General features: G+C 42.0%; 1 protein-coding gene across 1 annotated transcript in view; it reads left to right on the top strand.

Annotated features, from left to right (window-relative positions):
• Positions 1–22,510, top strand: part of ush2a (Usher syndrome 2A (autosomal recessive, mild)) — a 158,288-nt gene that overhangs the window by 87,785 nt on the left and 47,993 nt on the right. The window contains exons 50-62 of the mRNA XM_078085091.1: positions 5,765–6,324; positions 6,653–6,822; positions 6,921–7,087; positions 7,262–7,350; positions 10,033–10,367; positions 11,339–11,494; positions 12,078–12,241; positions 12,397–12,606; positions 14,857–15,059; positions 15,144–15,256; positions 15,955–16,174; positions 16,821–16,989; positions 17,111–17,332. Coding sequence (XP_077941217.1) covers positions 5,765–6,324; positions 6,653–6,822; positions 6,921–7,087; positions 7,262–7,350; positions 10,033–10,367; positions 11,339–11,494; positions 12,078–12,241; positions 12,397–12,606; positions 14,857–15,059; positions 15,144–15,256; positions 15,955–16,174; positions 16,821–16,989; positions 17,111–17,332 — 2,778 coding nt within the window. The remainder of the gene's footprint in view (positions 1–5,764; positions 6,325–6,652; positions 6,823–6,920; positions 7,088–7,261; positions 7,351–10,032; positions 10,368–11,338; positions 11,495–12,077; positions 12,242–12,396; positions 12,607–14,856; positions 15,060–15,143; positions 15,257–15,954; positions 16,175–16,820; positions 16,990–17,110; positions 17,333–22,510) is intronic.

Raw genomic sequence — 22,510 nt, 5'->3', positions numbered from 1 at the left:
AGCTGCTGGTTATTAGTTGTCCTCTGCCGTCAGTTGACCGTCAGTGCTGCTGAGCCAAAGTCAAGGAGTCTCTTGGATCTCCTGATTTTAGTTGACGATCTAACCAATGGCCTCACACATTCAACACAAAAGTCCTCTGCCCAGTTTCCTTTTCTATTTGAAAATCTCCATGGTTTGATTTGATGCACGTGTGTTAATTCCTTGGTGTTGGTGCAGGTGGTCAATCTGGTCCGAGCAATAAGGAAGAGAGACAGATCATATTCAAAATGAAACATGGGGACAAGCAAGGGAGGATGAAACACACTGACGTTGAGATTTGCATACTGTAAGGTGTGTGTCTGTGTGAGTGACCTAGCCATTGTCATTGTGGGCTAATTGCTGTAATAGAATCATATTAGCCACTGGAACAGCCTCCTCAGTGCAAAGTTATAAATTAATTAGCACCACGCTATTATCACATACATTATCATTAAGCCTCTGAGATTTGCATACATCCAATACATGCACATGTACACACACAGAAATGTGTATGGACACGTGCGAGAGACGTGCGAGAGATGTGTATAAAAACACATTCATACTAACAGCGATGCACAATCCCATTCCTACACATACAATTGCAGACATTTAGGATTCAGTAAATTAGAGCCTTTTCTTTTTCCTCATTGCTATTCAGAACCGAGTTCCCTCTAATAGACACAGTTACAGTTAAGGTGAAAAGTTATTAGTGTTTTTGGTTGTGGGTACAAATGTGTGTTTTCATGTGAGACTGAAAATGTGCAAATCAACCTTTTTGTGCGTGCGTGTAGGTGTGTATGTGTGTCTTATGTCATTCAAACCTCCATCGTTCTTTCTCCTCTCTCTGGCCCCATCATAAGCACACGCACACTGAGAACATGGGCCATACACACACCTCGTGGTCCTACTTATCTATCAACCTCTGCTTATACTCACAAAACATACTCAGGAAGGTGGATGCTGACAAACTTGTACACACACACACACACACAGTGTTTGAGTACATGTGATAATATTAATTTAACTTTGTCCCCAGTATGCCGGTTGTACACTTTCATCCATTCTCACAGCTCCTTGTGTCATACTGATCTCCGTTATTTGTTTTAATGTTGTAATTGAATCTTTAAACCAGCCATTCACATAGAATACATGCTACTGTGTCTAATCGTGTTAAAGCATGCGAAGAAATATTTTCCCATAATAATAAAATACATGATAGGTATGTAAGCTTTAAATAAGAAGGGATTTAAACCCACGATGGAAGAGACACAGATTTTTTCTAAAATGTAATCTGTCCCCATAAACCCATCCTCTCATTATTATGGCATGGAAAGGCTGTGTCGTTCGCTTAATCTCCACACCCTCAAATTAAAAAACAAAACAACAATCGTAGCAAGACATTTTATTTAGTATGATTTGGTGTATTGTACAGCCAACAGTAATTATGTAATTATTGTATTTAAATTGTAAACTCCTATAAACATTCATGCACATGGTCAAGTTATATATACAGTATATTGTAATATAAACCAGGGCTGTCCTCTGTGCTTTTTGGAATAGTTCCCTCCTACTCTGTTCTGTATTGGCTGATGTGAGCTTTAAGCTTGCAAGGTGTCTACTTTGTTACTCAAATGTAAATTATATAGCCAAGTTGACATGGATCTTCATTAGAAACATGGATTCAAGTGTGTTTTCCACCTCATTACTTGTATCCCTTCATGCTCTCCTTCAATCCTTTGAAATCTATACATGTCTTTGTCCTCTATCTTTGATATTGTCATACCTGTTCCTTTCTCATCTTGTTCTGGACGGACTAGCCCTTAAGTGTTTACTAGAGGGATAAGGAGAGTGAGAAAAATGAGAAAATAAAGAGGAGAAAAAGGATAGAAAAATGAGGAAAGAAAAATGGAGAAAGCAAAAAGGTGATTTGAGGAAAAAAAGAGGAGGAGAAGAAAAGGGAAGGCTAATGATAGAACAGAGAAGGAGAGACCCACGCTTCCTCCTTTCCTTTTTATCATTCCATTAAAGTTTTATATCCATCTTTTTAATGTAATCTGGTCCCTATGAATTCCTGCCGCTGCAGAACAGACAGACGGCTCCTGTGAACATAAACTCTAGCCGTGTTGGACAGCTCCCTTTCCTCTGTCTACTCCCATGTTCACACTAGCTAAGTGATCTAAGAGCGGAAGAGAGAGCGTCTGCGTGCGTGCGTGTGTGTGTGTGTTTGTGGGCAAGTGTTATTGTGTTATAGGGAGTATGACTGAAGCCCAGTTTTGACAAAATGATCTTAGAAAAGTAAGTGCGTGTGTTCGTGCGTGCGCACGTGCGTGGGACAGAACATTAGTGAAAAAAAAGTACGAAGGGGGAAAATCTGACAGAAATGAGTTTAGGCAGAACACAAAGAATGTATGTTATTTATTCACTGCATTAATGAAACGATAATAATCCTATCTTTTGTCACAGTATTCTGTCCCAGACTTGGCTATAATGTTATAAGTACTATAAACTCATTACATTTTCTGTCGGAACTAGTGGGAAAATGTACATTTCTGAGAGAATAAAACATGGCAGTCAAATAGCTTTTTCTTAGGAGATTAAAAGATTTTAAGAGCCTTTTTTGCAGGTTTTTAATAATGGTTTTCCTCAGAATTTAACATTTTGACACTGAATTGATTTTAGAATATTTTGCATTTTTGTGTTCTCTTTCGTGTGAGGTTACCTCGAATGAAGTAAATCACTCCAAATAGTGAACGTCTGAAAAGAACATTGAAATAGTTGAGTGATTGACATTTCAGGTATCGTGATGGTCGCAGTTACTTAAAGCCTAATGTACATCACATATAGTCATGATGTTATGGATACAAAGTGAGCTCATGACCTTGGTCGTGCATCATCCCCTTTCTCTGTGCCTCCTCATTGTCTCCTAAAGCAGCAATGACATTAACTAATCTGTAGAAAAAGTAAAGATATAAATTGCAATGTAAATTTTCCTCGTATTGCTTGTCACGTTTTGACACCATGTCGTAAGCATCTTGATTACAGTAAAGCTCAGCGTTTGTCCTCATTATGACTCCTAGCAGCCTCGGCTCACCTTCAAAAGCCAAGTCACCCACAGGAACACACATGCACGCACGGGATCCTGTGCAAGACTAAAAATAATACCCTTCCTCATCTCTCCAAATGGATAGACACAGATGTGCACACTTACAATATGCACAAGAAGCTACATAACATGTATACACTGAAAGGTACACACACACACACACACACACACACACATACATCTTCCTCCATCCCCCTCTCCCGGCCCTTGTCAGTTGATTGTGTTATTACTATGCTAACCAAATCCTTATAAATGTGATTTAAGGCTTGGCGGCCCCGCGCTCATGTTTTAGCCTTCTGCTACTGTGTTTTACTGGAGGGAGGAGTAACGGTGGGAGGTGTGGAGGCAGGGATTAAGATAGAGGGGAACGAAAGACAAAAAGGAATGGGGAATGAAGAGGTCAAAGAGGTAGGGGGAGACAAAAGAAGAGCAGTTGGGAAATAGCGGATGGGAGAGGAGAAAGAAGGAAGAGTTGAGTAGGGAGGAGAGGAATTGAGTAAGAGCAATATGGACTAAGGAAAGCAGGGATTGAGGGGTAGATACGCATTCCCTGAACACTCGTTCTCTATCCACGGAGCAGTAAAGTGTCGGCAAAATAAAAAAAAGGGAAAAAGCATCACCTGCATCTTAAATGAAAATTTCAATTGAAAAACTTAACAGCCCTTCAAATTGCAAAATTTTACACGCGCCAGTAAAGCCTAAATAACACTCAACACTTAGAGGGGGATGGGGGGAGGGCAGAGGAGAGGAGAATGAGGGGGGGAGCAGGGGGAGGACACGGGGGTTATTTGGAGTTGTTGACAGTCACTGGATCAAGGTGACAAGGTTTCATTTTACAATTGAAGAGATTCTGCTCGCAATCTTTTTCTTCTCCGTGCATCTCATACTGGTGTCTTTTGTCGAAGTCCGCTGGAGCAGACCAGCAGTTTGACAGACAGATAGACAAGGATTTAGTCAAAGACGCAGAACTTTTGACAAATTAGACGAACGGGCAGTGAGACGTCCCAACCCTAAACAAAGACGGATGCAAACAGGCCGGCCGACAGGCCCACAGACAGACGGGGAGGCGAGCTCGTTGGTTATTCGTGGGGTTCAGTGGACCTTTGGTGGTAATTGAATCAGTGTGAGTGCTGAGTAGAGCTAGCATAAAAACCTGTTAACCCAAAAGGTCAACTCTCTGCATTGTTTATTTAGCAGGGAGACCAGAGAGAGAGAGGGGTGATGGGGGGACCTCGGCACAAAGCACGAGCAACAGAGAGAGACCGAAATGAGGGAGATGTGGTTGGGTTGAAGGAAGGAAGGGGTCAGGGAAAAGAGAAGAATGAAGAAAACGGGGGTAAAGTGAGATGTGGATATGATGAACGATGGGTTGATTGTGAGACAATTTGTGAGCTGTAAAGTCAACCAAGCGTTACGTCACCCTTGTATACTTATCAAAAATTTTCCTGAATAGCTTAAATTCACCAACAACTTGTTCTAAAATATTTCTCAGGGTTTTTATTTTGTAAAAGAAAAGGTTTCTTGTCTGCATAAAAAAACAGCAAAATCATTTTGAAAATATGGGACCAAATTAAATATGGACAAAACATTATGTTATGATGAGCATTATACTCAAGAGACATTTTAAAGTTTGAAGACAAGCATCCCGGGCATCAACACTGAATGTTAGTTAGCATTTCTCTTAATAGATGCAAAATATGCACAATCTTCCTAACTGCTCTCTTGTGCACACACATGCTGACATGCACAACACATACACATACCTGCACACTTTACCTCTTCCAGTCACGCACGCATACTCTCAACCGATCTTCTTTCACCCTCTCTCTTACACACACATACACACACACACACACACACACACACACACCGCCATCTGGGAAAGCCGTTAGCGGTTAGCAGTAGCACTTAGCGACGCAGCACGCTCCCTCAGTCCGCTCAGTCACCTTGATCTGCTTGCCCTTCACACAGTACCATTACTGCTGTACTGCATCACTGTGGGTGTGGGAATGTGAATATGTGTGTCAGGAAGAATGTGTCTGCGTATATGGACATGCATCTGTGTGTGTCCATTATAGAGCAGTACAGTGGGATGTAAATGCCGGGGGAGGAGGGGCATTACCTTCAAATGAGCTACCCTGGAGTGAAATATACCTCAGACTGGTCTTGTGTGGCGTCTTATCCAGGCATGGACTTGTGCAGATGATGCGAGTGAGTGAGTGAGTGCGTATGTCTGTCTGTCTCTGACTTATTTCGTCAAAGCACATCACCACTGGTGTCCCTCTTTGTCATTTCTGAAGTGTGTTTGCATGCATGTGTAGGTCATTTATGTGTCAAGCAAAACCAGCGGACAGCACTAGAACGTTTCCAGCAGACCAGCCGGGCCAACACATTTTTTGCTGAATGATGCACAGGCACACGTTCAAACGAGACTGCATCAACCCATGAGTACAATATGTGTTCAATCAGCTGGTGAAATTGTGAGAGAAAGTTTCCATGTTAATCCTTTACATAGAGGAAAAATCGATCTTTGTCCTTTTCTTGACGTAAATAGTCATTTTAAACAGACTCCTTCTCTCTTTTTTCTCACTCACACACAGTGTATATTTATCTCTTTATCCATTTATTCTCCTTTACCCCCAGGTCCAGGACCAGTAGATACTCCAGTTGTATCCAGGCTCCAATCTCGAAGTGTAACAACTACCTGGGTTCCTCCCTCCCAACCAAATGGCATTATCACCAAGTATACCCTCTATCTTTGCCCCAGCTCCACCTCTACCTCTGATTCCAACTCAAGCAGCAGCATGACCCTCAGCTCCAGCTCAGGTCGTAACAAGAGCCTATTGGCCAGCACTGAGCGTGCATATCTCAACTCAAGCCATAACCTCAGGCCAACATCAAGCCTTCTCAGCGCAGGCTTCAGCCACGTCTCCACGTCCACTGACGCCACGGGCCGTTATGGCAGCTCAAGCACAGTCCAGGGCTATAGTCCCGGCCTCCTCCCTAACACCCCCTCCAGTTTGAGTCATGGTATAACGGACGACAACCAGATTGAGTCCATCTCCCCCAGTGACAGCCCCATTTCTGGTTTCTTCAGTGAAGTTTCAGATTTGCATACATCCATTGTATCAGTCGCTGTTCCAGGGAACACCTCCAGCTACACTTTCTTCAACCTACCTCCCTACCAGAACTACAGCCTCCAGGTACGATATATGAGGTTCACACAATATTGGTATGCTAGATTTAACATCATATTATGCAAAGAAAAATAATTTCAATTTAGTGTCATGTTTAAACAAATATTTGTCTCTTATAAAAATATATTTTTTACGTATATATATTTTTTTTATTTAAATCATTTTTATTTTTTCTTGTTTCCCCTTCAACAATTGTTGGAGTTGAAGATGTCAGAATAAGAGATTATGAACTGAAAAAAAAGAGAATAAGTAATATTATTACTAACTGTTAATAATTCAACACTCCAAAGACATACCTCACTGTGATGTTCCAAAATTATTCTACAACGTCTAGGTGGAGGCATGTACCAGTGTGGGTTGCTCGGTGTCCGGGATGTCTCAGCACTTCCGTACCCTCCCAGCTCCCCCTGAAGGGGTTCCCGCACCTCACCTTTACTCTGACACCCCCACCTCTGTGCTCTTGTCCTGGGGTGCACCAGAGTGGAGCAATGGACCTCTAGAGCGGTAAGCGATAATTAAGTACATACACTTCAACCCCTCTGTGACCCTCCTGTTTTAATCATATACTAAATGAATTGTATTGTATCTTGCGCTGGGCATAGGTGGTTGATTGAACGCAGAGTTACTGGGACCAAACGAGTCTCCACAGTGGGCCATCTCCCACCAGACCCTCCCCCTCTTTCCTTCCTCGACTCTTCATCTGCCCTCAGTCCCTGGACAAGCTACCAGTATCGACTTTCGCTCCATAATCAAGCTGGCAACACTACAGGTGATGCCGTTACAAAATTCTTAACTAAATAAAATGTAACCTGACCAAGATGCGTCATTATTTCTGTCTGTCTCGGGTCAGTTTTACAGACTTCAACAGCTTTGAGTCAAACTTAACTTCCAGCCTTTTTTTTTACGATGAGATCATCAACCACATATTGTTGCATACTTGCAGGACCCTGGGCCAACGTCACCACGAGGCCTTCTCGGCCGGCTGGTCTCAGTCCTCCGAGGGTGAAGGTCACAGGACCAGAGTCACTTCAGGTATGTACCTTGTTCGATCTGGCTTGAGAGCACAAGCACTCTCAAAAATGTACACAAAGTACACCATGCTGCTGTTAACAATTCTAATATCTCCCATTACGTTCAACAAGTAACTCAGCATGGGCTTTAAGAATTTCTTTCAGAAAGTGGACAAGTTTCAGGAAAACATAAAATATATTGCAACTTTGGTTTCTCAGAGTAGAAAAGACAAAGCAATGTCACACTGATTTCTCTGTCTTTCCATCTGGAGATTTAATGAGAAAGAAAAACATTAAACCCAAGGTCCCCTTCAGAAAATAGGAGGGGCTGTGACCCTGTCTGAGGCAGCTTCCTTCCTGTCGGCCATTTTGAAGGAGGGGCCAGAGTTAAATTCCACCACTGGCTAATCCCACATCAAGGCCTTTCAATGAAAGCCACTGAAACTATATTGTATGTATGCACACACGCAGATACGCGCACACACTCATGCACTGCACTGTCCTGCACTAATGCTAACTGCAGAAAAATGCTAATGCCTGCCATCATTTCTAAACCGCCCCTGTCATCTCTGCAGCAGCACAGCTTTAGGGGTCATAGGTTCGAGAGGGAAAGTGTTCCTTCCTGGTTGTTGCTAATTGGACAGACAGGCAGGCTGCTTCCTGGTTACCAATTGACCTTGACACACAGACAGGATTTTGAATATCTGCCTTCATATCACGTCTTGCTCATCGAGGCACTTGCTTTCTTTTTACCCATTATCCCGTTACGTTTTCATTCCGATATTAGGATGGCATCTTGGTTATTTGCGTCCTTTTGGCTTTCCATTTCCGCGTTGTATTTCAGGTTTTGTTTTGGACTGTGCTGTGAATGAAGAGTTAATGTATGTGCAACAAAACCTATTACATCAGCTACCGTGTCTGTGGGTTTGGTAATAAAGAGACAATTAATAAAAGAGAAGATACCACATCTAAATGTTTCAACTTTTGTGTTAGTGTTTGTTTTTTCTCACTCATCACTTATTTTTGCAAGATAGTTTTCCGCCCATTGCTGGTTAATTGGATCCGTCACCCATAATATACTAATCTTTACGAGACAGAATAAAAAGGTATTCAAGGATTTGGATCCCAGTTTTTGTTTGCAGGATACAATATATATTGAACTAAATGTATAAGTGATAACATTGACGCATATGTTTAAGGGGGTCGTCGTGGCGCAGGGGTTAGAGAAGGTGTGCTGGGAAGCACAAGGTTGTTGGTTCGATTCCAGGCTGCCCCATGTTCCACGTCGAAGTGTCCCTGAGCAAGACACCTAACCCCTAATTGCTCCCCAGGCAAAAATGTGAAAAAGCCATGGGTTTAAAGTGTAATGTAAATTGCTTTGGATAAAAGTGTCTGCTAAATGACCTGTAAATGTAATGTAATATGTGAATACATTTAAGAAAGTCGTTTAGTCTCGAACACATACATCTATTATATCTAACTACCAACTTTATTATCGGTCTCTCTCTGTTCTTCTCAGATACACATAAACATTTACAAACTCACACAGAAACACTGTACTGGCCTTAGCCCCAGTGCTCCCTGCCAGCCGAGGGTTTTTGCTGTCCTCACCATCTCCAGATTACATCAGGCTATTCAATCTGTAAATGACTTCCACTACAAAGCACACCCAACACGCACTTTGGGAAATGAGCCACCTAACTCAACATGACCCTGCCCATATGTGGCTGTGTGTGCGTGTGGCTCAGATTTACTGTCCTGTATCACCTCACAGTGTCACTTGTTAAATGAATATCAAGGTTGCATGAGAAGTAATTATTGTTGACGTTCATTCATAATACTCTCATCAACATTGACCATTTAATCGCCTCAACCGGTGAGTCTCAACAAGCTCTGAACTGATCAGTTATTGTACATGACAGTTTTTCTCCATAAGTGTATTAAAGCGGGTGATTCTTCAATTAAGTCTTTACCTGGATGTATAAAACATTTATTGTAAAGATATCTGTAATTCAAACATCTAGAGACGTGTGTGTGTGTGTGTGTGTGTGTGTGTGTGTGTGTGTGTGTGTGTGTGTGTGTATTAAAAATTGTATGTGTGCCAGTTACCTTCATCTTCACACGGAAATGCTGACAGACTGAACTGTTTCCAATTCAGAGACAGTGCTCAACGACAGCAAGCTTTTGTTTTTGCATGCAGCAATTCCATTACCAGCCGTTTTCATTATTTTAGCATGGTCTTTGTGCGAGTGCACACGCGCATCTGTGTGTGTGCGCGTGTTTGTGTACCCTGTTTTAAATTTGATGAAAGGATTCTTCTGCTGAAGTCAAAGTCGGGTTATCTTTCCCCACAAGAGAGTTTAACAAACGCACACACAAACATACAGAGTGACCGTCCTACGTTCACATATACCCAGGTCACAATGTACGCACACACGGATACTCCCTACATAAAGTCACCGGTAGCAGTCAACTAACCACACTTACACTCACACTGTGATGCTAATATGGGTTAGCTTAAGCACACACAATAGGCTCTACACACACACGCACAAACATACACTTTCCTGTATTCATTCATCTAAAGGTTTCAGCAAATAGAACGGGTATGATTGTAGGACCGTTTGAATGGATGAGTTTTACTTAAAATAAATACAAATTTACTACATTCAAATCACTAATCTTCTCCACATTTACATTTCAGGTAACATGGTCCCCTCCTCTTATTCCCAATGGGGAGATCCACGGTTACGAGATCCGCCTCCCAGAACCCCGCATCTTCCATGAGAGCGGCAAAGCTTCTGAGTTCAGCATCCCAGTAACGGCCCTCGTCCCGTACACAAACTACAGTATCACAGTGCTGGCATGTTCTAACGGTGGTGGTCATGTCGGAGGCTGCACAGAAAGCCTGCCTACGCCTGCTGCCACTTTGCCAACAATCCCTGAAGGCCTTGAACCACTGTCTGTCGTGGCAGTCAGTGAGTCCTTCCTGGCCATTTCTTGGCAACCACCAAGCAGGCCCAACGGACCAAACATCAGGTAATATATGACACAGACTGCCGGGCTTTGATGATCTTAAATCTCTTGACTGTAAGTTGAAGGTTTATTAGTTAATCAGATGTGACATAAGCAGTCTCAACATGGACTATGGATCAGGCATAAATACGCTACTTTCTTTCAAAATGCATAGAACCAAACAAATTCCTTCTTACTTTGTGATGGTCGTAGGAAATTAACTAAGTGAGAAAACTATTTTGTGTTTTCAATTCTTCGGCACATGCAAAATTCATCCAAAATCCAATACTAATCATGAAGAGTTTATATGAGTGGACCCCAATCTGTGTGTAACTTAACTTAATTTGAATCGACCTTCTGTTTTTTTTCATTAGCCAAAACCAAAAGTCAGGAAACAGGTTGCGGACACTGAAATATACACATGTTGTTACTGAGAGACACATTTTTAATCAGTGTTTTCTCAGTCCTAATGCACATTCTGGTCTATTTTTGTTCTGTCTTGTTCTACGCTGTCGGTGATTAGGCCTAAAATAAAGGTCCATTTTCATGGCAGGCGATTAAAATGCATGAGCCCTTCTTTCGGTTCTGCTCTGCTCAGCTCTGTGTGTTTGTCTAAGTGGGTTTGTTAAAAGGTGGCATTAAGCCCTTCTCTTCTGATTACAGCAGAAATTAGCATCACTGTTGGGAGAGGAAAACACAAACCCTGCAGAAAAAAACAAGGCTCACTGGGAGGGAGGGGTGAGATACAGAGAACGCGAAAGAATAGAGATGATGAAAAACAGCAGAAGCGGAGGAAATGAGCGATAAGGAGAAGAGTCGGGTGCACAGTGTGTGTGTGTGTTCTTTTTGTGTCTGTGTGCTTGTGTATATTGCCATGTGGGCGCAGTGTGTGTCTGTGTGCTCATAATGATTTGTGAACATGCGTTGGGTGTTAATGCATTCCTAAACATGCAAACGTGTGCGTGTGTTTTCTTTTATTCAAATTTCCCCTTCAGATACAAGTTGCTCAGACGTAAAACCCACCAGCCCCTGGCCGTCGCTGCGGTCCCCAAGGTAACAGCTGTGTCCCCTCCCCCTTCTGAAGATCTCCATCACTGGCTCCATGTTTACTCCGGCACCAAATTGTTCTACCAAGATAAAGGCCTAAGCAGGTGAGATTACTGAAATGAGCTCTAGAGCAAACGACGGCACCGCGGCAAACCGTGTGTGCAGAGCCGATCGGCGAGCTGCCGCTGATGCCGATCTTTTAATACCGCTCAAAGATACATTAAGCAAATATCCCAAAGAATTAAATTGTTTTTCACACATAGTCCCCTAATCTCAGTTTGGCACTTGGTGGAAGCTAATTTTTTTTTTTGCCCCTATGCTTGCTGAACGGCTCTGGGTGTACTCTTTTTGGGTTTGCGTCTGCTGTGCTTCATTCAGGTAGTAAGCTGGCAAACATCTAAACGTGTCAGCATTTTGCAGGAATGTTTGTGTCCTAGAGAGTACATGAGAATGGAATTTGTTTTGTATAGTTGAAGTAAATGACACATATTTATATATTTTCATTTTGAAGAATTCCATTAGAAAAGCTGTATGGAAAAAAAAATCAATGAAACATCCTCACGTGCAAAAATGCACTAAAGTTATATTTTCTGTTTTTTAAAGGTTTATTAAAAAGTTGCTTGACAGGTGAAAGAGAACACAGCTAATGTAGTCCTCTTATTAACAACACAAATACTGTCTCACCAGATTCACCCGTTACCATTATCAGTTAGTGGTACATAACGACGTGGGCCGCTCCTCAGGAGAGATTGTTACCGCGGTGACCATGGCGGGAGTTCCCCACCACCCTCCGTCTCTGTCTGCCCACGCTGTCAATCACACTGCTGTACAGGTCACCTGGACACAACCCTGTAAGACTACCTGCTATTTAAACACACAATCACACACAGATTCCATGCAGTTATTTCATGGTTTAGTTGGTATTGTTGTGTGACAGTTATCAAAAAGTGACTAGTACAATTTCTTTGTACTCTTTCTTCTCCCTCTATCTTTGTGTCTTCCTCAGCTTTGCAGGACCTACAGGGACAGGTGGAATTCTACTTTCTGACAATAATGTCTGCCCAATTAAGTAAAGTTCTGGTTTTCCCCCCTGAGATCCTATCCGCAGTGATAAGCAACCTTTGGCCCAGCACCACATACCTGTTGTCACTACAGGTTTCCAACGGAGCTCACAATACAACTAAGGTGGAGGTTAACGTCACCACACAGGATGGAGGTATTTGTGTAATGTGCCTTCTTACTTACTCATAGTATATGTGTGAGGGTGTTTTTGTGCACAATACTGTACACATGGGTGTGTCATCTGCAGTATATGAATACTTCCTGGAGAAGGGGGTGACTTGTAATGTGTGTTGCTGTGTGTCTCATAACTCTGACGTTCGCAGGAGATGTTAAACAGATCATGTAGTGAGGCACAAAATCAATACAAACTGTTCGTATGAGCCAGATTTAACGTCCGTAAAATACTTGTTGGCAACACAGAAAGACGCTAAAAAACTGCACACGTAGCCACACACACTTGTAAGGATCTACCTGTCAAACAAGACGGCAAACAAGGCTGTTCCATGTCTTATGCTGGCTATAATTACCACAACAACCAATACATGGTTTAGTCTGTTTTCTTTTTGGATTCTGTGGGGAAAATAAATATCTAATAGCTGAAATATCGGTTCCCCGTTGGTGTTGAAAGTGGAATCTCTCACCAAAATATGATGTGATATCATTATGATAAACATTCTAATCATCTGTTATGCCAAAGACTTTTTATTATGATGTAAAATCTGGAGCTATGACATATTCATTGATATGAGCAAAGAAGGAAAGAGAGTTTTCAGATCTACATTTGTTTCACGTAGGTTTAGCTTTCGCTATCTTTAGCCACGAATGGCACAAGCTAACTAGCCATCTTTGCAACTCTCCACTCAAACTTAGCCCAGTTTCTCAGCCTTAAGAGTTTGCTTTCAAATCGGCTTTGTAATCGTCTGTCAGAGACCTTTTAATCCGTCTGTTGTTGTCCTTTAGTTTCTTTCCCTCATCCTCACCGTCTCTCTTTTCCTCTAATCTGAGCAGTATAATAAAAAGTGCATTAAAAACATTAGAAAATCATTAGGTGCTAAAGGCAAAGCATGGCTCGTTTAACTGAGAGGGCTCTGGAGGTAATTTCATTATTTTACAGCCATAAGAGTGTGCTCACACACACACACAAAGACCAAGGCCAAATGCAGCTCAACCCTACCAACCATCCTAACATGGCCCGCAATCTATAGGGCAATGCTAACATCAAGGCTAATTGGCAAAAAAAAACGTGTGTGTGTGAGTGAATAAGAATCAGTGTGCAGTATTGCGTTGATAATGCAATCCTGTGGTAAATGAAATGTAGAGCAGTATGTTGGGTTTAGGTAAGTGCATTGGCAGCAAATGAATTGGGTCAACGTCAAATAATAGATGGAGTCTGTATGATTACGTCTCACACACACCTTCTCATATTATTTCACTCTGTTTGGTTCACTTGCTTTTCTACTCACTACCGGACCTTCATTGATGTTTGTAGAACATTTCATACAATGAATGATGCTCTGTTTTTAGTCTCCCACTCTTTGACTAAAACTCTCCACTGTATATTCTGATTCCACAGATTAGCACTTGTCCTGTATTTGTCAGAATTTCACTCACTCCTCATTTTGCCTCTGAGTCATTTCCTATCGGTCGCCTTACTTATTTCATCACCGTGGGAGTTCTCAGGAGTTATTGAGGACACAGGGAGTTTGACCGACAGGGCAGGGAAAGATAGAGAGGGATAACATAACACAACACTGGAAGGTAGAGACTCATATACTACTGCCTGTAGGACAGCGGAAACACTGAGGGAGGGAGCTGACCGAGCAAAGTCAATCTATTCCTCTTAGTGAAAATGCACTCAGATAAGTGAAGTTAACCCAATTCATTTACTGCCAATGCACCTACCCAAAACCCGCCCCACTGCTCTACATTTCATTTACTACTAAATAATATTATCAACGCTGTGCTGCACACACACACACACACACACCTGCATTCTATACCCACCGACACACAGTGTTTGTCTGTTTCTCTCTGGGCCACACACACAAACACGCTACCGTGCTGTGCACACAATCACATGCCTATAAGCTGTGTGTGTCCACGTCTTGACTTTTTTTTACCTCTCACACACACTAGTACATGACTGTGTAAATTAAGGCTGGTATGTTAAAAGTGTATCCTAACGCTGAGAATATGACATGTTATGAACTATCATCATGCATATACTTTCATAGTCACAACACATGCCAGACACATTTTGACATTTTAGTACTTCACTACAGCAGTATAGATAGACTGCATTAAATACTGCATGTGATATTGAGTGCATTGCTTTTCTTATCTTCAAGCTGTATCTTCAAGAGAAAAAATGTGGTTCTCTGTACTCACATCACGCTATCCTCAGAACCAGCCGGGATTTCCGCCCCAGAGATGGTTCCAGTTAACAGCAGCACAGTTCGTGTGCTTTGGTCGCCTCCTCTACAGCCCAACGGGGCAGTTACTGGTTATAGCATCTACCTTAATGACCATCTTCATGGTAGTGTAGACAACAGCTCAGGCTCCTACCTGCTGGGCAACCTGCTGCCTTTTACTGTCTACAACGTACAGGTACACACAATCAAAATCAAATCACCGCCCCCAAAACCCAGACACTCAAACACACAATCAACCCGCTGCTTTTGTGTATTTCAGGTGGAGGTCTGTACTGTGTATGCATGTGTGCGGAGTAACATTACTCAGACGACTACTGTGGAAGACCTGCCTGCTGACCTAGCGCCGCCGCACGCACATGTGATCAATCCCAGGTATTACCGAAATGTTTCTCTTTCCAGTAACTCTTTCTGAATAGATTTGTTCATGAACATTAAAGTGTTCCTTCCAGATCAATGTAACCGTATAGCTTGTGTTTTGAATGTATTGATTGTTCATGTTTATCAGCAGCACAAAAGGTAGGTTTTTTGTTTGACACAGCTGTATCAAGCTTCTTTGAAACCCAGTGATGGAAAGACAGTGATTGTTTCACCCATTCAGTATCTGAAATACTAAATTCAATATTCAGTATTAATCACTGATAAACCATATACTTATTGTGCATTCAGCAAAGCATCCAAGTTTTCCAACCATTTAAAATAATAACATAACCTCTACATTTCTAAACTGAAGTTTTCTTTGCAGAGTAGCAGAGGAAGTGGTGATTTGTGGCTCGTTTTCTGTGTAGGAGACTGTGTGAGTTGTAACTCTGTGTTACTACACAGGTCTTTCTCCTGCCAAAGATGTCAGGGATAAAAAAGACCAAAATCAATAGTGAGAAGTGTATAAAGACACACACACTCTGACACTGTAACTCAACTTTGTCGGGCATTAGCCATGCATGAATGCATGTGTGCGTGTGTGTGTGTGTGTCTGGGTATGACAAGGTTCTAGTGTGCCTCCCAGTAGTGTGAAAGGAGTGTGAAGAAGATCCCTCTCTCTAACTCTGGTTGTCCTTCTCTCTCTTCATCAGGGTGGTGAGGTTGGACTGGTCCCATCCAGGCAGACCCAGTGGCATCATGCTGGGCTATGATGTTTTAAGACGGACCTTGAGGTCATGTGCCATCGGATCAACGGGGGTCACATCCTCTGTGGAGGACGTTCCGGGCGGTGTTAGGTTCAGATGTTTGTACCTGCAGTGTCTGGCCAGTCATGGTGTGTGTGGAACGGCCTGCTTCGATCCTGACGTTCAGGTGATCATGCTCTTGTCTGAGGCGGGCTTGTGGGAAAATTTTCATGCAAGTGTTTGTTGAACACCTGTGAAATACATTTTGAATGGACAACAATGCATTAGCAAGTGTGCTGGGCTGAAGGAAATATCACCATTTACATGTTAAAACAATACATTAAAATGTCCTCTGCCCTTTTCACATAAAATCAAGTCTCTTAAAACTTGAACTTGTCAAAATGAATCATTGAAGCCGGAATCATCAATCACTGTTCAACAAAAATGTGTTAAAGTCAAAGGCGGCTTTGGTTGCTAATCTGAAGTGGATAATCGATTGGTTGTTGCTTTGTAGTTCCTCAAGATATTAGTCACCAGACCTCATAGACACAATAGCACAAACAGAAACACAGACACCCACAGACAAACACACTCTCACATATCCTAAGTGCACGCTATTTTATTGGGATGCACGGTCATCCCCACAGTGATTAATTTCTCCAAACAGATTAACTTGTCATCTGCGTTCACTTCCATCCTAGTGTCATTGAATGCCAGCCAAGTTGGCACACTCCACCAGCTATACATTTAACCCTACAGCAACCAATGGTACAGACAGTGACACCATTATATTGAGTTTACATTCTTTCTCATCCATATTGTATGTAAACCAGGTTTGCTGCAGTGGGTTCCTGTACACTAAGAAACCACGTCATGAATGTTGTGAAGGGAGCTACCTGGGTTCCAGTAATTCTTCCAATCCGGTCTGCTGCAATGGCAAACTGCTCCCAGCATCCCCTGACCACCACTGCTGTGGAGGAAACTACATTCATGTAAAAACCAGTGAGTGTCACATCACTTCATATGTTTACACTTGTTTGAGATTTGCTCTTTTCTGCTTGAATTGAGTCAAATCTTTTCTATGTCGTTCAAGTGTTCCCTTCATCTGTCCTTGACTTTGTAGACGAAAAGTGCTGCCCTGACCACGAGCAGGGCCGGGTCTCAGTAGGGCCGGGTGACAGATGCTGTGGGGGGGTTCCTTACTCCATGAAAGGCGGCCAGCTTTGCTGTAGTGGGAGACTCCGTGATGGCTATGGGGTCCAATGCTGTGGAGGCCGAATTGTAGATGATTTTCTAGTGTGCTGCGGGGATGCTGAGAGGGGGGACGCGCATACATATACCCCAGGTGAGTGAATAAAACACACATGTTTGGACGTGGAAATCCACTTTTGTTAGAATAGTGGGCGAATGATAATTGTCTGCACTGGTCAGGTTATTTGGCCAAACATCCAACAATGGATGCACATTTGGAAGAAGTTTGATTGGATGCTGAGCCTTCTGGATTGAAAACAGTTTTGGTCTTTAGTAAATCCTTTATTGCAAAATCCAATCAACAAAAAGCTCCTTTGTTCAAAGAACCAGTTACCCAAAAAGGATTTTGTTAGAGTTTAGTCCCTGGTGACGTCCTCTTAATGTTCGGGGGGGTGATAAAAAAAAAATCATAGGACAAGAGAGAAAAGCAAAAAGGGTTGATGTAGACACATGGTGTAGGAACGTGGGGTCGTTTCCCTTTCTTCCTCTGCCGCAGTGTCCCAAAGCACCCGGGTACCATGGCACAGATGGGACCGTGTGTCTGTGTGTGTGTGTGTGTGTGTGTGTGTGTGTGTGTGTGTGTCTGGTATGTGTGTGTGTCATTAGACATCTTTGTCATGGCAGATGATGATGAAACACACCCAAGATGGCACCGTTGAGGGCACTGCCAAGCACACAGCAGGACAAATACACATTTATTCTCTCTCCTACACACACACACACGCGCTTTCACGCATATAGACATTTTACATGCACCTACACACACACACACACACATAGAGTCAACAGGGTGCCCTCGGCAGGGTTCGCTTAGTGTTGAGTGCCAGAGACAGACACGTGGACTCTATTCATCACACATAAACAATGGCCCATATGGGCAGGCGTATAGTACTCCATTAGCCTAGCCGCAAACACACAGACACACACAAAAGAACCTTAACCACACAAAAATATGCGCATTTGACAAAAAAGTTCTTAGCAAGCAGGAAATCAAAAAACAATACTTGTGTATTGATTTTATGGCCTTTATAATTATATTATAATATATATATATATTATTATATAGACTGATTTCTAAAATGTTGTTTTTACTTGACATTGTGTTAGTGTTTACAGTTTTTTTGTTCATTTGCTTTGTCATGTGATTTGTGAGTGCTCTATTCCGTCATACTGTTACTTTGCTTCCTTTTCTGCTCCTTCATTGGATTTCCTTTTCTCTTCCAACCAAGCACGCTATATGGTCATCCTTCATTTGACCAGTTGCCCTCCCATGGAGTGCATATGCTCCCCACCTCTTCCACTCCATCCCCTTCTGTTATTTATTTCACATCCCCTCTGCTCCTTTGTCATCTTCTTGCCCACTGTTCCTCAACTTGTTTTCCTCTCCCTCTGCTTTTCCCTTGAAACTCTCTCCTCCCCTCCTCCATGTGCCTCTTTCCAATCAACTCATCAGTCATTAGCGTTAGCTTCCCCATTGAGAACATATGGTATGATGGATCGCAGGGCTAGCGGCGCTAGCAAGTCTAAGGGCCATTTGCCGGGTGCACAGCGCTGTCGGGGAGCCCAGGGGCAGGCTATGCAACCTCGAGCCCACACGTCTGTTTTCAAGACACTCACACTAACACACACAAAATACACACAGCAACACCTATTATAGGATATGCTACTTAACCTTGCCACCACTCACTCTCATCACTGCCTCTCCCTATGTTCAAGGTTTTGTATTTTTAATGATACCGTAAGAGATTTTTGATAGGAATAGAGAGAAAGAGTGAAAGAAAATGCAAGCGAGGGAAGACTACGGATTGCTTTTAATATATTGTATCAATTATGAATAGGATAAATCCTAAAAATCTGTGTACTATAGTCCTATTTGATACACAATAAAAATCCATTGTTGTACAAATTTGAATAGTAAGAAAGAATGCAAAACCAAAGATGAATGATGAAAGAAAGAAAATTAAATAGTAGTAAAATATTCATTAAATACAGGAAAAAAACAGAGAAAGGAAAGTGATTGAGAGAGAAAAAAAACCTGGAGAGAATAGAAGAGTGGTGAAGAGCTAGATGGAGCAGATTAAAGGAGGAGTGAAGGGTATCCCATTGTGCCCAGCTGATAGACTAGGTTAGGCTGATGTGATTATGGGGTCCCTGAAGTGCGATCTATCACACATTACCGTCCACACTGTCAACAACCATACACACACACTGCAGGGGAACAGCAATGCCAGGAGACAGCCGTCTGGCAGCAGATACAAGTACCGGCTTGTGTGTACATGTGCACAGGTACGCACACACAAGCATAAGCATCCAACAACATTCATACACAACCACACACGTAGCATGTATATATGTACATACTTTCTTCTACTTTAACTAGTTCTAAACAGTTTGGGGGTATTATTGAGATGGTCTCTATAATCCTTTCCTCAGCATTCACTAGTTGTAATACAATAACAGAAAGTCTACACGCTAAATCCCTCCCTCCCAAATCTGCCAGTTTGTTTAAACAGCTTTCATCCCACATTCAAGTAGATTAAATACGGTAGTGCCTCAGTTTTCTTACAGCGTTGCAGGTTCCAAGCTGACTTTTAAGCTCTTTATTTTCTCCTCTTTTCTTCACTCTTTGTATGTAAAATGTTTAGCTGGGATTTAGGTGAGATTAGATGGTGTTTAGATGAAGGTGTGTGGTGCCTTTGGCCTCCCGTTGCTCCCTTGCTCCCCCAAAGTCTCCCGCCTCGCCACGTGCGCTCCACTAATCATTGCCCCATCACACGTTTTTTTTCTTTTATAGTGTACAGTTCTTTAACTCTTGCATCTGCCCTTCAACCCCACCTTCTCCATTTCTCACTGTGGCTTCTACCACAAACGCCCTCCCCACCTCACTTTTTCTAAAAGTAAGTGAATCTTAAAAATGTATGCGTATGTTTCTTTAACTCCTTCCCCTCACTCCCTCCCTCTGCCTCAGCCCAGCAGGCCCATCCAAACGTTCAAGGACAAATCTGAATATCCCTTTTCACCGTTTAAGTGTTAAAAGCCTGGCGGTGCCGGGGTGTTATCTTAACGCGCCTTGCCGTGCCATCATCAGAGCGCGTGATGAAAATGGCTGTGATGATGCTAAAAGAAAAAAAGAGGAGGGGGAGAAAAAGTAATAATCAAATATGTTTTTCAAGGGCACAGTGACCATTTGCTGGAGGGAAATTATCCCAGTAGTTAAGCTAGCTCACTCCGAGCTTGGCGGAATTGTGGGAGTGGATGCGTTTGTGTGTATAAGTGTGAGCAAGTGTGCATGGTTTGTTACTTAAACTTTGGTGCAAGCATGCCTCACTTTCTATATGTGGCCGTCTGAGTCCGTATATGTATCTCAATGTGTTTGCATTTTTACATGTTTCTTTATGCAGAGAGTCACACCCTTAACATGTCCTTTTGCTCTCTGCCAAAAGATTCTCATCAATTTGTTTCCCCGGGTGTGTTTGTCATTGCCAAAAGCCCCTCATCAATGATGGGTAGCAAATGGCTAACAGTAGTGCATTCCAAACAGCAGCGTCTGGCTGCTTTAGAAGATGGAGTACTCTCTGAGCGCAGAAAGACATTTCTCTCTCTGTTAATCTATTTACGATGATGGCTTTTCTATTAGGTTTACCTTAACGACTGGCAAGAATAAAATCAGAAGCTGTCGGGAGCACATCGATGATGACTATCTGGTGTGTGTATGTGTGTGTGTTATTTTGCTGTTTAACAGTGTGGGTTTATCAAAAGTTTACAAGTTGAAAATATGAAAATTCATAACTTCTTCTAATAAGTAAAGTTACATGCTTAAGAACACCCACACAAAGAGACCTCGACATTTGTTTTACTTTACTACAAGTGACTTCTGCGGGTTTCAATAGAATACTGCATAGTTACCAATGCATGACTGTGTTATACAATCAGGGACACCGTTTTAGTTACTCTGTATATAATATAATAACATTTTTTGTCCTTTGTGTTGAACACGTCCATTTGGCTCAATCACTTTAGATCTTTATTATTGATGGAGGGAGGAGACATTGAAAGGCGCTATGTGACGTTTTGGATTTTTGTATCTTTTTCAATTTGTCAAACTCTTAGTTGTTCATTTCTTTATCACAAGATCTTTCTTCATCTCAGTCCATCTTCTCACACAGACAATTTTAAACACACACATGAGCAGCTGCTTGCTGTGTCTCAGTTTTTAGTGAATCCCTGTAGAGTGGTGAAAATATAACTGCCACCAAAGCATTTCCCTAAGCTAAGCACACACATACACTTGAGACTCATACGGCCACAGATGCACATACATCGTCACAGACACAGGCCCAGCTGTTGATGCTGTTGAGATGAATAAAAAAAGAAATAAAAAGAAGTCAGAAAGACAAGAGGACAACCAGTCAGCTGGGAAAAGTAAGTGTGTGCACGTGTGCGTGCATGCTTGTTTGTTTGCTTCCCCACACATGTGTGTCCACATGGGAACGCTGCACTGTGTGAGAAAGTCAATCCTCTACAATTTCATGGCATATAGGCTGGTCCCTCTGGAGCACAAAGTGCGCACACACACACACAAACACTAAAACAATCCCTAATGCAGAGTGTGTGTGTGTGTGTGTGTGTGTGTGTGTGTGTGTGTGTGTGTGCGTGTGTGTATAGATCCCAACACTGTATATTTAAGGGTGATACCTTTATTGAGAGTTCCAATAGAATTGAACCTACTGTTTTTTTTAACAACCAGCCTGTTTGATAGGGATCCTTTCTTTGAGTTAGTTGCAGGTGTGACCACCACACTAGACTAGAATTTCAAAGCAATACATTTTATTTGTATCAACTATAAACAAAAACTCAACAAAAATACAGTTGATTTGACATTCAATATATAATATATAAAATATATACCATAAAAATACACCAAACATTTAAATTCATGAAAATTGGAACAATGTAAAGGATAATCACAATAAACATTAAACAAAAAGGGTATGTATAGTACGATCCTTTATTATGAGAATTCTGAATCTTTGATTTATTCATTTTTATGTAAGGATATGTACTATGCCTTTTTTATAACGTATTGGCCTGCATATATGCCCGTACCAATTTAATTTGTCAATATTTGATGATCTTGTTGTTAAATAACTATATCAGCTTTTATGTGCATTATCCATTCTAAGAATGAGCGTGCACGTGCAGATGTGTGCCTCCAGTCTGTCTATAACACTTCTTCAATGTGACTGTGGGTGTGTGTGCTGAACACACACTT

Source organism: Gasterosteus aculeatus, chromosome 12 (genome assembly GCF_964276395.1).
Source record: "Gasterosteus aculeatus chromosome 12, fGasAcu3.hap1.1, whole genome shotgun sequence".
In the NCBI taxonomy this organism is placed as follows: Eukaryota; Metazoa; Chordata; class Actinopteri; order Perciformes; family Gasterosteidae; genus Gasterosteus; species Gasterosteus aculeatus.
The sequence above is the reverse complement of the archived record's forward strand: the minus strand, read 5'-3'. Positions and strand labels throughout refer to the sequence as shown.